The sequence below is a fragment of the Podarcis muralis genome, chromosome 8 (genome assembly GCF_964188315.1).
Source record: "Podarcis muralis chromosome 8, rPodMur119.hap1.1, whole genome shotgun sequence".
Taxonomy (NCBI): Eukaryota; Metazoa; Chordata; class Lepidosauria; order Squamata; family Lacertidae; genus Podarcis; species Podarcis muralis.
In genome coordinates this window covers 59,855,257-59,869,081 of record NC_135662.1, presented here as the reverse complement: position 1 = coordinate 59,869,081, position 13,825 = coordinate 59,855,257, and the positions used below count along the sequence as shown (strand labels likewise).

The 13,825-nt window shown below is 40.1% G+C and overlaps 1 protein-coding gene across 12 annotated transcripts in view; it reads right to left on the bottom strand.

The window, feature by feature from the left end:
* KIF13A (kinesin family member 13A) overlaps positions 1–13,825 on the bottom strand; it is a 73,220-nt gene that overhangs the window by 35,526 nt on the left and 23,869 nt on the right. For 11 of the 12 annotated variants that reach the window (XR_003707671.2, XM_028737621.2, XM_028737623.2 and 8 more), the window contains exons 7-14: positions 11,029–11,116; positions 10,315–10,449; positions 8,918–9,030; positions 7,571–7,682; positions 6,796–7,008; positions 6,323–6,433; positions 4,276–4,410; positions 2,731–2,861 (exon numbers count right to left, since the gene is read on the bottom strand). Coding sequence is in view for 11 of the 12 variants with exons in the window: in XM_028737621.2 (XP_028593454.2) it covers positions 2,731–2,861; positions 4,276–4,410; positions 6,323–6,433; positions 6,796–7,008; positions 7,571–7,682; positions 8,918–9,030; positions 10,315–10,449; positions 11,029–11,116 (1,038 nt within the window). In the remaining variant the exon portion in view is untranslated. Of the gene's footprint in view, positions 1–2,730; positions 2,862–4,275; positions 4,411–6,322; positions 6,434–6,795; positions 7,009–7,570; positions 7,683–8,917; positions 9,031–10,314; positions 10,450–11,028; positions 11,117–13,825 lie in introns of those variants that run through there. The other variant, XM_077933241.1, reaches the window with a different exon arrangement.

The following is a 13,825-nucleotide window of genomic DNA, read 5'->3' as shown; positions in this document are numbered from 1 at the left end:
GGTTTTTTGTTTCTGGGCTCAACCAAGGCACATACAAATACTTTGTGAGAAGGGGCAAGCAGAAATATGCACATTCAGCAGTGCAAACACATGTGCTTTCTTCATAGCCTCTCATTTCTACGGTTCTCAAAGTGTGAGGTGTGCTTCTCTGAAGAGGCATGAGAAGTTTTAAGGATAGGAAAATGGCCCTTTACAATTTTCCATTCCAACCTGATGGTGTGTGCTAAACAGACCAGGTAGTGAAAAGTCTACATACTGAGCTCCAACAGTTACAGTTTGCAATTACTTGATTTTGCAGAGTGTGCCAAAGAAGTACCGTACTTTTCGCTCCACAAGACACACTTTTTCCCTCCTAAAAAGTAAGGGAAAATGTGTGTGCGTCTTATGGAGCGAATGCAGGGGGGAGGCAGGCAGGAAAAGCCCCCAAGAGCCGCGCACAAGCTCCACGCGGCTCTTGCGGGCTTTACCCCAGGAGGGAGAAGGGACAGATGTGGCCAGTCAGTCCCTTCTCCATCCTCATAGAAAAGCTTGCAGAAGCCGCACGCTCCTTAAAGGGTGCGCGGCTCCTGTGGGCTTTTGCAGGAGGTGGAGGAATTGCCATAGCCGCGCGCAGCCTCTCCCGGCCGGAGAGGCTGTGTGCGGCTATGGCAGAAGCCAAGACAGCCAGCAAGATGCATCCCGCTCGCTGTCTTGTCTTCTTTGCTCTTTGGGCTGGGGGGGGGCGGGCTTCTTGATTTTTTTCTTGATTTCCCCTTCTAAAAACTAGGTGCACCTTATGGTCAGGTGCGCCTTATGGAGCGAAAAATACGGTAATTGCCTTATGAGTCTTAGTGGGTGTTGCAGATACTCCAATAGACATGTGCTCTCTTTTTTCCAGCCAGCTTGTTCCTAGCTCACGGATAAAAGTGTCAATAGACACTTTTAATTTGTATCCCATCCTTCCTCTCAAAGGTGCTCAGGGTGACAAACACAGAAACAATAAAACAATTAAAACATATTTTTTAAAAACTCTTGCAATACAGATGCAGACTAGGAAAGCTCTCTACTTTTGGATGAATTACCTATTCATTTAACGTGGAGAAGAATGAAGAAGTGTTTTCTCTTGATTCAGCACCACAAAGGCCTACTAACAGAAACCCCTAAACATGCATAAAATGTGTGAAATAAAAGTCATGAAGGCTGTAACAAGAGCCTGATCTCTACTGACAAATTATTATTGCTGCTGCAGCACCTCTTTATTGTATACAGGACAGACAGTGGCTTGGTTTTAGCAATGCAACATGCAGCATATACGTTTAAGTAATTGGGTCACAGGCTGTTTACCGTAAGCAGTCTGCACAAACCCAGTTAAAACCTCCTTAATGAGACTTGTACATATGTTGCTCCCAGAGTTTAAAAAAAACAATCTTCCAAAACTAGGTTACTCTGATTAAAAGAAGTTTATTTCACATTAGCCACAGCAGAAAGAACACATTTTTGGTGCAGACCTTAGAGGAAACGTTAGAGAGGCAGCTTTGTATACGTTTTCACTGCCCTTAAATTTAGGCAAGCAGAAACAGGGAAATTAATCATTGTGCACCTAATTTTGTTAGAAAGGTAGCGTTTAAAACAGCTGTCTTCTATTTCTTTCACTGCTGAAAAAATTCTCTGGGTTCCAAGTGTAGTGAATGAAAGTGAAACAGTATTTTAATTCATCTCCATATCACAAAGAAGTTACTTTCAATCTCCATGAGAATCAGCAATGAAATGATTCAATGTACTGTCAGTTGTAACTTTGGTAACAAGGTTTGCGCCTATTAAGGCATTTTGGATGAAGAACAAATTAAACAAAGCCTATTTAGTTATAAATTTTTTCCAATGACATGCTTCTTTGTTCTTGCCAGTCAAAATGACTAACTCCTGGCAATGTAATTCTATCATAATAACACAGAACACCATCTGTTTGGAATTTTGTTCTTATGGCTACAGCACTGGAGTATAACACACTAAGGTATACCATGCAAAAAGTATAAATAAAGCTTATGTAGAATACACTGTGCTTATTTCTATACATTTACATTCCTAATTAGTCCTTAAAGCTGGCATCATGTCTTCAAAGAGATTTAGGGTTAGGTTTATTTGGACATGGTGATATTGGTAGGAATCCTTTACCTTAATAGTATTCAAAAAACTTACTCTTAAGTACTCCACAAATTTGTATTATTAATAATTGGTGTATGGAATCATGATTACAGGATATCTGTTGCACTTATCATGTTGCTAGTACTGGCATCAAGAAGTTATGGACACTCCTTTAAACTGACTGATTTTGTTGTGGTTCACCTCTATATTTAACATTTGTTTTTTCTTAGCATTCTTTTTTGGCAATGCTCAAATATTTCCAAAGTCAAACACCTAGAAAGAGTACAGAGAAAAATATTCTGGGACATAGCTTTGTTTTACCTTTTATTGTTGTTATATTTTTAAGGTAATTTATGTACTGCTCCATATTTCAAAGAAAGGTCTGAGCAGTTCAATTCTCATATGATATGAGAAGCATCTCTCCCGGTATGCTTATGCATCAAGAACAGCACAAGCACTTATTTTATTGCTCTTATCATTTTGACGGTATCAAAACTAAATATGTGAAGTTTTCCTCTTTTCTTATCAGGGTGCTTTTCCATAAATTTCTCTACAAACATGAATGCTGCCCTTTTTTGTAGGTTGAAACTGATTTTGCATTTCTCTTACCTTGCATTTTCTTTTGGTGAGAGAGAAACTTCCCCATCTGGTGCAATGTCTATCTCGCAATGCTCTGGTTGGATCCCTATCCCAAATAGCTGTATATCCTGAGAAGTATCTGCACCAACCCTAGTATGATCCTGGTTAAGACAATTACAATGAAAATAAATCTGCTGCTTCTATTGACATAGGCACATACTTATTCATCACAAAGTATGTGCAATCCACCCTGGAATCCCATGACCATATTCATTACACAGTGAAACTATTGCTAGCCTGGCAGAGGTAACAAGGCCCCTGTACAAACTCTCTAAAACTGATCTCACAGAAATATATGCCCACACTTAATTATTATGCAAAGATTGAGACATAATGCTTTACATGGGATTAACCTATTGCCTTTGCAAACTAGGAATATTTTCACAGCTTAATTGTTCACAGTAATTTCTGCTTATAACATTAGAAACATTTGGTTGCATTTATTATATAGGTCTAAGAAAACAGGTTCCTAAGAACAAAGATAAAAGAGCTAGGTTTAATTATTACAATAATTACCCATCTGAAATCTACTGATAGCAATCCAATTTAACTATAACAAAAAACCTGAATCAGTGCTGAGTACTATATACAAGAAAGAAAAACTTGGCTTGAATCTTAAGAGATAGAGGTCACTGAATGAAAAAGCTATCTTTATACATTTATTAGTATGCCTATCAATAAATTGAATACATACAGCAAACTATCTCATCATTTTATTTTTTTGCTGAGATATATGAACTGATTCTCAAAATTAAATTCACAGCAGTATGGACTATGTGCATAACAAACAGCAGAAGTTTACACAGAATCTAAATTTCTCCTTCCAGGACCAAAATTATGATAAAGCCTTAGAAGTAAGAGCACATGCTTACACAAGAATTCATATTAGCCTTTTTGACCACTTACAAGGATGGGTTAAACTGAGAGAAATCATAGTGAATGATCAGGTTAAAGAATGGAAGGAGCAACAGATTTTCTGCAATGTCTTTTAGTTTTTGCAAATAAAGTACTGACTAAAAATTTTTTTATTAAAAAAAAGTAAGGAAGTTTCAGTCCCACACTTTAAGAACCAATGTAGATATAAAGAGGTAAAGGTGAAGGACCCTTGACAGTTAAGTCCAGTTGTGAACGACTGTGCGGTTGCGGCACTCATCTCGCTTTACTGGCCGAGGGAGCCGACGTTTGTATGCAGACAGTTTTTCCGGGTCTGGCGAAACCAGAGCAGCGCACGGAAACGCCGTTTACCTTCCCGCCGGAGTGGTACCTATTTATCTACTTGCACTTTTTGGTGTGCTTTCAAACTGCTAGGTTGGCAGGAGGTGGGACTGAGCAACAGAAGCTCACCCCGTCACAGGAAATCGAACCGCCAACCTTCCGATTGCCAAGCCCTAAGCTCAGTGGTTTAGACCACAGCACCACCCGTGTCCCTAATGTAGATATAGTCCCACAAATTCAAATTTAGCACAATATTTCAAGGGAAGCTCCAAAACACTATGGAATTTAATGACTTTTTACCTTTAAATAGTAAACCAATAATTCATTGAGTGCAGGATCTGCATTTAGATTCACCAGGTAGCACTTATCTTCCCCAACCTTGATGCCAGAAGTTTCAAGGGAAATGCCCATACTCTCTAGCTGTCTTTGTCTCTCCTGTAAAATACACAGGAAAAAAATGAATACATCAGATCTAAGTGCCAATAAACCTAAATATTATGACTTGAGACATAATCACGGGCAAAAGAAAAACAGCTGCTGACACTGCTCTACGAATCTTTACACAAGAATTCGCATAGCACTATAATAGGTAGGTTCCATATCAGTTTCCATGCTTCCACTTTTCCAGAAGGTGGTACAAGGGGGAAAACCTATTTGGATTTAGAACTCACAAACTGCTCAACTCTGAGGCATAAAACAAACTCTTCTGTGAGCAGAAGCAGCCTTCCTCATGTGAAAGGGTACCATTGGAAATAAAAGCAGAGTTACCATTAATCTGCACCCAGTTAAAATAATAGGTCTAGAACAGATAACAAAAGAGGTTGCACAACTATGAGTAACACTATCCAGTAAGCCTTTCATCTATTATGACTCTTGATCATCAGTCAATGAAACAGACTAGTGAAGTCATGCATACAGTCCTATCAGTGCCTTTTAAAACAATGAAACATATTATTACAATTTATAACATTCTTATAAACTGTGGGTTGGACAACGTGCCACAATAAAAATATTTTTTAAATATGCATTTAGAATGTAAACTAATTCTTCTAATCTTTGCTGTTTTTTTCACTTTCCTTCACAATAACCTACAACAAAATAACTTAGAACAACAGAAGTACCAATGAACATACAACTAGATTCTGGCCGGAGGAAAATTAACAGTCATGAGAATGGTCCACTGAGCAGGAATTAATGGACAGTTGTTGCAGTGGCGCTAAGTAAGCAGTGGGTTCCTTCACAGACCTTTATGGAAATCAGTGCTTTTTAACTTAATCCAAAAGGATCTGGAGTGAGCAATAAGGTGGCCAAGTTTTCTGATGACACCAGTGGTAAAAAACGAAAGGGGACTGCAAGGAGCTCTAAAAGGATCTCTTCCGACTGAGCAAATGGGCATTAAAATGGCAAATGAATTCCAATGTGAGCAATTATGAAAAAACCTAACTTCACATCTATGCTAATGGGGTGGAGAAGGTGACTGCGGAAAAGTTCTCTCCCCTCATATAATACTAGAACCCAGGATAAAAGGAAGTACTACCTCACACAGGACACAATTACTTGCCTTACTTCATATTCTCTTGCAAAATTTGCTGATGAAACATGAAGGAATACAAAAATACACTGAAACACCACTCATTTAGGCCAAACTAAGCCATATTAATACCAGGCCCTCAACTTTAGAACTCCTTAGCCTTGCTTCAAGTGAGCATGCTCATAGCAATACAGTGACATGTGAGCTGTGACAATTATTTGCTGTAACAGGGAATGTTTGGGTAGCTGCCTACTGTGACTGTAGGTTTTAATCCAGCTGTTATTTCTGCAGCCACCTACAGAATGAGCAGCTTTGTTTAATACCTAAGTAAAGCCTATGCAACCACAGCAAGTATACTAGCATTGTGTGACATCAATATAAACTGTGTTAATTAACCTACTTCCTCGGGATTTTCTTAAACTTTATATTTTTTGGAATTTTCTTTAGTTTTCCAAGTTTTTAATTTGCATCTTGTCTTGTTGCATGTCACCATACATATTTGTTGGTTTGTTGCCTAGTTTTATTCACACTATTGTAAACTATAGTGGACTATTTTAATGAAGGACAGTAAAGAAATATTTTAAATACATAAAATCCAGGTGAATGGCAAGAGCCACAGATTTTCAGGAAACAGTATGTTGACAGCCAGATCACTTTTGGAAATATAAAACTTGTCCATCTCTGTTCCATAGACTATTATCTTATTATTATTTATTGAATTTATAATGGCCCTATATTCGCAGGTCACAGGCTAAGTACTGTAATGCAAACTTACACTAATTAAGCATTTAGCAGGAAAAGTACTTAAAAGAATACCTGTGCAATTTCTTCTGTTTTCCTTAACTTCTCCTCCCAAGTGACAGTCAGTTCTTTTATTAGTTTCTCAGATTCCTCCAATTTTTCCTTTAACTCTGGTGCCTTCATAGCCTTCATAGCCAAAATATGTCAATTACAAACATTTTATAATTCTCAATTTATCCACGACAAATTTTAATCCCGTTCCGCTAGTCAAACAAATTAGGTTGTGAACATAATCACATACATGGGTGCAAATACTTAGAAGCCCATACTACTCTTTCATTATGTTTAATTGTGCTCACCATTTGTATTTCCCCCTTCCCACAAGAAATTCAGATCATCAATTCATCTTCAAATAAATCCTGTTGTGATACAAATTTTATAGCCAATTCAAAAACATTAACCTCCCCGCCCCCCTTTGTAAAATGTGTATGGAACTAATAAAAAAGACAGCTCACTGAATCCCACCAGTAATATTACCATAAATTTACCTCTGCCTGAGAAAGTTGTTCTTTTAGTTTCTCTACTTCTTCACGTAGTTCTCGGATGACCCTGGCATTTGGATCTTCATTTACTATAGCATGATTAACTATCCTTTTAGCTCTGTCTGCATATCTCAGTGTGGAGAGTGTTTCTTCATAATTATCAGCTGCTGGACTAATTGTAGCTATCATAGCTGTTTGGCTGTTTCCTCCCAAGTTGTCCTAAAGAGTATATTAAGGAATTCATAAATATGTGAAGCAATTTGAAAACATAGCCCTTCTCTAAATGCACAATTTCACTACATTTAGCATACAAAGGTTTGCACTCACTGAAGTCATTGCACAAGCAGAACAACTTTCACTTGCACAAGGGAACTTCCCCTCCCCCTTCCCCAACTCTCCAAAGCAGATCTAGTGGTGGAACAGAGGGCACATGGGGGATGGAGAGGAAAGAGAAGTTCTGTTGCATGGGCGAAAGTCATTCCATTCACATAATGATTTAGTTGAATATAATGTACACTTTTAAAATCAAGGTGCATTGCTTTCAACTGCATCTGACCTACAACACAGCTCTCAGCATTACAAAGTATCATGCAAAAATCAGAATGGCAAGTAAACAGTTGTGTCAAAAGGTTAATATAGCAAGAGAAAGCATGTATCATACCAGGAAGAGGTTGCATCTGGAATATTTCTTAATTAGTCAAAAAAGTTTGCACACTGGTGTGCAAGATAGCATATCAGTCCATGACACTTACACCTAGAATGATGCAGTGCTATGTCTTACCTTGAGAAGCCAGGTGAGTACAGAGTCTCTGTAAGGCACAAATTTGTTTTTCCCCTTTCCTGCTGCTTGGTCTGCAAGTGATGAGATAACCAAACCTAGTGTTGAGAGTGACCTAGGAGAGCAGCAAATTGTTATCAGCTAGAACATGTAACATACAATTTGTCAAAAGCTGCAATGAAATTTAATCTTGAAAAAAAAAAAGGTAGCTTCTGTGGGGTGTAATAAATTCTAGAACTTGTGAAGATTTAAAAAGGATTTCAAGAGTAATAGAACTCTGTAGAAGAATAAAACTGCTCTGTAAAGCCTATGGAGCTAAATACTAAAAGGTGTTGCATACAGGTCAAAATGAGCAACAACAGTATTAAAGGGTGCTTTGTAGCACTACAGTCAAAAACACAAGCAAGCAAAAAGTGCAAGCATAGGAAAAGGCATATTCAATTTTCAGAAGGAAAGAGCACATTCGACTATGAAGCTATGTAAATAAGAGTTAATTATCTGCCATTTGTTTATTAAGAAAATAGATGGATAGCAAAAGCAAATTTACTGCAAGCAAATGAAGCAGCTTTTAGAATTCTTATTTGGGAGTCACTGTAACTACTTGTTGCATGATGATGATGATGATGACGACAATATAATATATATTATACCCTGCCCACCTGACTAAGTTTCCCCAGTCACTCTGAGCGGCTTCCCGCAGAAAAAATAAAAATAAAAATAAATCAAACATTAAAAGCTTCCTGAAACAGGGCTGCCTTCAGAAGTCTATGGAAATTTATATAGTTCTTTTAACTCTTTGACATTGGCTGTGAGGGCATTTCACAGGGCGGGTGCAACAACTGAAAAGGCCTTCTGCCTGGTTCCCTGTAATTCCACTTCTTGCAAAGAGGGAACTGCCAGAAGGCCCTTGGAGTTGGACCTCAGTGTCCAGGCTGAACGATGTGGATGAAGACGCTCCTTATCTAGTTAAGACCAATACACTGGAGTGTTTAAGAAAAGCAGCAAGTTTACTGAGAACTCTGCAACCATTAAAACCCTACTCTTATTTAGCTGCTGTTTAATGCAATATCCACAACTGCTTGGGAAAATGGGTGTGAAGAAATTACAATGTGCAAGCACCTTTTCATTCTATAAAGTGCTGCTGTCACTTCAGGTTAAAGATTTCACATTAGTCACATGCCTGGATCAGAAATGGGAAAAAAATGCAGAAAAGTAAACCTAATGTAACATTCAGAATTTTGAATGCTATTTGAATGTAGTCTGATGAGAAGCTTGATTTAAAGGGCCTTCTGATGAATACAGCTAAACTGAATGTTTATTTGGATAATTTAAATTCACTCATGCCCTTACTTGTTTATATTGCTGCCTTCCTTCAGACGTTCTCCTGCTGCTCCTGTTTTAGATACTCTTTCACTACCAGCCAAATCTACCAGGCTGACTTTGCTCACTTTCTCTCCAGAGTTCTAAGCAAAAACACAAACATACAAAAACAAATCACAGTGCAAGAAACCATAAAATACAGGCAAATAAACTTGAACAACAGCAAGAGGCAGTTGTTGTGATATTTTTAAGTCACTTTCATATTACTGTTTAGTACAGACATCTTTAGAATTAACAGTAGCAAATCTCTGTAAATACTAATAATAACTGTGCCCAATTTACATTTAATTATATACGCCATATTGGCCTCACAATTCCCTGTAAGGGAAAAGCTGAAAAACACCAGACAATCATAATAAAGATGCATGCTATTTCATTACCAGGAAATAGGGGTCTAACACATTTGTAAAAGTTACTCATTGTATATTCATGCAGATTCATGTGCAGGCATGATAAAGTCGGTAGAAACCTTTTTGGAGGTTTGGGATCTATATATAGCATCTCTGTCCTTCTACTTAGTGTAGACATCTCCAAAATATTTTAGTTTTCCATGTGTATGAAAAATTTCATGAGGACACTTCCACACAAATGATCACTATGTCCATTCTGATGAAATTTATTTGGAGAGTTCTGTATTACATACTCTTCTTCTAAGGATCCCTCAAGTAGCAGTCGATATCAGTCCCTAATAGAGGATGTTAAATTTTCTGACTTGCTGGAACCAATCCTAAATCTGGTTACCAAGCAACAGATCTCTGGTCGTGTTCTATTCCAATACCTTTATTGACCATATTACATTTCTCTCCCCGCCACCATACATAAGGTGGGGCAATCTGATATATATTGACTGTCATGTCTTGATGAACTACTTCCATAAGGTTTTGGCGGCTGGTTTGTACCTGCCCATTCCCATGTCTTTATTACCATGAAGACACATCAAACCAAAGGAACACAGGAAGTGCTGTACTGGATTTTTACAAACCTCTATAATCTGTAGAAGAATAACAAATACAGTGTCTAATAGTAATGTGTGTCTACAAATGACATTTGAAATTTCATGTGCTCTTTGCTGGAATCTGCTTGGCATGCCATCTTAGATCATCCACCATCGTGTTAGCTTCTCATTTCAGATTAAGGAATACTACTCCTATGTGTATCATAGATTTTAATTTGGGACTTAACCATATTTAGTACATTTCCATTAACATTCTTCTGCACTGTTAATCTGACATCCCTATTTTAAACACATGTGTCTGGGACTGGGGCGTCCCTGAAATCAACGGGGAGGAATTTACAAGTTCACATACTTAGAATCACATTAGTCACACAATAAAATTTCCAAAGGCCCTTAAACTCAATTCGCTTACGCCAGACTGCAGGTCATAAAGGGTCTGAGTTACTATAATATTAAATACAGCATGGGAGCGGCTGCTTTCCTCATTCATGTTGGTTGCTGCAACTGTTCGGGACTTGTTTCCCTCTGACATCAATGATTCAATATCCTGAAGCATAATGAAAACAATGGATGAAACAAAGAATTTATTCTTTCCATTCACAACATTTCCACTGGCTCAAAGAGTTGATTCACCTACTACCTTCTCCATATAAAGCCCAGAACCAATTACATCATCCTAATCACAGGCTTACCCCACCCACAAACAGTTTATAAAATATCTTCAGCTGATTAATATAATGTAATTCAGAATAACTGAAATCAGTCAATGGCTTAAAAACTGCTAATATGATTTCCATATTGAATTTCTTTAGAAAGTTCTTTTTTTACTTTAAAATACTCATCAGCCCTGAATATACACAAAGTCTCTCCTTTAAAATGTATTTCTATGCCACCTGTGCTTTTTCTTCAACCAATCTTTAATATTTACTTATGTATTTATTCAATTTTGGGTAAGACAAATTGTTTTCATCATATAAATTGTATATGCATTTGTTTCTTTTCTCAGCTCACAGTGCTCACAGCCTGTAACAAAGCAGTGTGCCATGGCTGCTGTATAAGCGCCATCCCCATCCCACCATACCCTAGGAATACTATTAATATCATTAGATATTTGGTTTTTACCTACCTCAAAACTAGTAACAGCGAGTTGAGACAAACCATCTACATATGGGCCCAAAACTTTGTGCTCACGAACTTTGAGGGACTGTCGACTCCTTTGAAAGAAAAAATGGTCTTAGTCTAAATTTTATCAACCAACTTCTAAAAAAGCTCATCTGCTTGAAATGTCAAGGGTAATTACCAATATAATTATTTAATCAAATAATTTTTAATAACATTATAAAAAGACTTTTGGTATTTTTCTCCCTATAACTTGTTTTAACCTCTAACTTGCCCTCCTCTTCATAGCCTCAATGTGAAAAGATTTAAGAAGAACCTGCTGTAGGACCCATATAATCCAGCAATCTGTCCTCATAGTGGCACATCAGAAACCTATGGGAAACCCAAAAGCAGAACCTGAACTCAACAGCACTCTCCCCACTTGTGATTTCCAACAACTGGCATACAATTATCCAAGGCTGGGGTAATACTCCCCCTGAAAGTACAAGTTCATACAGTGGTGCCTCGCAAGACGAAATTAATTCGTTCCGCAAGTTTTTTCTTCTTGCGAGTTTTTCGTCTTGCGATGCACGGTTTCCCATAGGAATGCATTGAAAATCAATTAATGCGTTCCTAGGGAAACCGACTTCAGACCAGGTCCGGGGACAGTCTGTCCCCCGACCTCTTCTGAAGGCTGGGGGGGGGGACAAGGGCTTTTCTTCCCACCCCCAGCATTTTAAAAAACCCCGGGACAGCGGAGGGCTTCTCCGCTGTCCGGGGCGATCTTAAAATGCTGGCGGGCGGCATTTTAAAATCACCCCGGGACAGCGGAGGACTTCTCCGCTGTCCGGGGCGATTTAAAAGCCCCTGGGAAGGCAGGCAGGGGGGACAAAGACTTTTGCCCCCCGCCAGCCTTCAGAAGAGGTCCTGGACCTCTTCTGAAGGCCAGCGGGGGGCAAAAGTCTTTGCTCCCCACGCCTGCCTTCCCGAGAGAGCGGAAAAACGCAGCGCGTTTCTCCGCTCTCCCGGGAGGGCTTTTAAAGGCAGGCAGGGGGGACAAAGACTTTCGCTCCCCCCCCCGCCTGCCTTCAAAAGCTGTCCGGCCAAGGCTTCGCGGACCTCTCCGCAAGCAGCGGCAGTGCTGCCGCTGCTTGCGGAGAGTTGCCGGCATGCCGAAGCCTGCGCGCGCTGAGATCAGCGTGCCCAGGCTTCGCGGCCCCGCCGCCCGGCTTCGGGGCATCGTCCCGATGCCGGGCGGCGGGGGGAGAGGTTCCCGCCCCGCCGCCCAGCATCGGGGCATCGGGGCATCGTCCCGATGCCGGGCGGCGGGGGGAGGCGTTCCCGCCCCGCCGCCCGGCATCGGGGCATCGTTCCGAAGCCCGGCGGCGGCGGGAGGAGGTGTCCCCGCCTTGCCGCCAGGCTTCGGAGGAGGTCCGAGGACAGTGGGGAAGACGCGCTGCGCTTCCCCGCTGTCCCGGAGATTTCCCTGTGGGCTGTTGTCTTGCGAAGCAAGCCCATAGGGAAATTCGTTTTGCGAAGCGCCTCCAAAACGGAAAACCCTTTCGTCTAGCGGGTTTTCCGTCTTGCGAGGCGTTCGTCTTGCGAGGTACCACTGTAGTCTGAGGGTGCTCCTGGGCCCATCTCTCTCACTAAGAGTCCAAATTACCTAAATGGTTGGAAGGCCCTTTACCAGCTTCAGTTGGTAAGACAGCTACAGCTATTCTGGCTCAGGATAGCCCAACTAACATAATCCATGCATTGGTAAACTCCAGATTGGATTACTGAAATGCACTCTATGTGGGGCTGCCCTTGACCCAGAAGCCATAGTTAGTTTAAAATATAGGAGCTCACTAGGATGGAAAAACACCATCACACTGCAGCACTACTGAAAGAATTGCACTCGTTGCCAATTAGCTACTGGGCTTGGTTGAAGGTGCTGATATAAACATCTTGAGACCAAGCTATCTAAAAGATTACCTCATTCCCTACATAACCTACCAATCATTCTTCAGGAGATGGCATATTGTAGGTATGATCTACAAGATCAACAGAAGGTTGATTTCAGGATGTCAGAATCAACTTTTGGTGAGGCAGCTCCTACACTTTGGAACCTCCTCCCATTGAATACCAGAGAGGTGTCTTCTCTATTTCCTTTTTTGTGCTTACTAAAGACATTCTTCTTTCAATAAGCCTTCTAAATCTTTATCCCAATTGGTATCTGTTTTGGGTTTGAGTTTATTTTATGAATGTGCTATTGCTGTTTTAAATGATTTTCTATTTATAATTAAATTGCAATTTAATATATCAATTTTACTAGTTTTCATAACTATAACTACTTAATAATATTTTTGTTGTTGTTGTTGTTTAGTCGTTTAGTCGTGTCCGACTCTTCATGACCCCATGGACCAGAGCACGCCAGGCACCCCTGTCCTCTACTACCTCCCGCAGTTTGGTCAAACTCATGCTGGTAACCTCGAAAACACTATCCAACCATCTCGTCCTCTGTCGCCCCCTTCTCCTTGTGCCCTCCATCTTTCCCAGCATCAGTGTCTTCTCCAGGGAGTCTTCTCTTCTCATGAGGTGGCCAAAGTACTGGAGCCTCAGCTTCACGATCTGTCCTTCCAGTGAGCACTCAGGGCTGATTTCCTTAAGAATGGATACATTTGATCTTCTTGCAGTCCATGGGACTCTCAAGAGTCTTCTCCAGCACCATAATTCAAAAGCATCAATTCTTCGGCGATCAGCCTTCTTTATGGTCCAGCTCTCACTTCCATACATCACTACTGGGAAAACCATGGCTTTAACTATACGGACCTTTGTTGGCA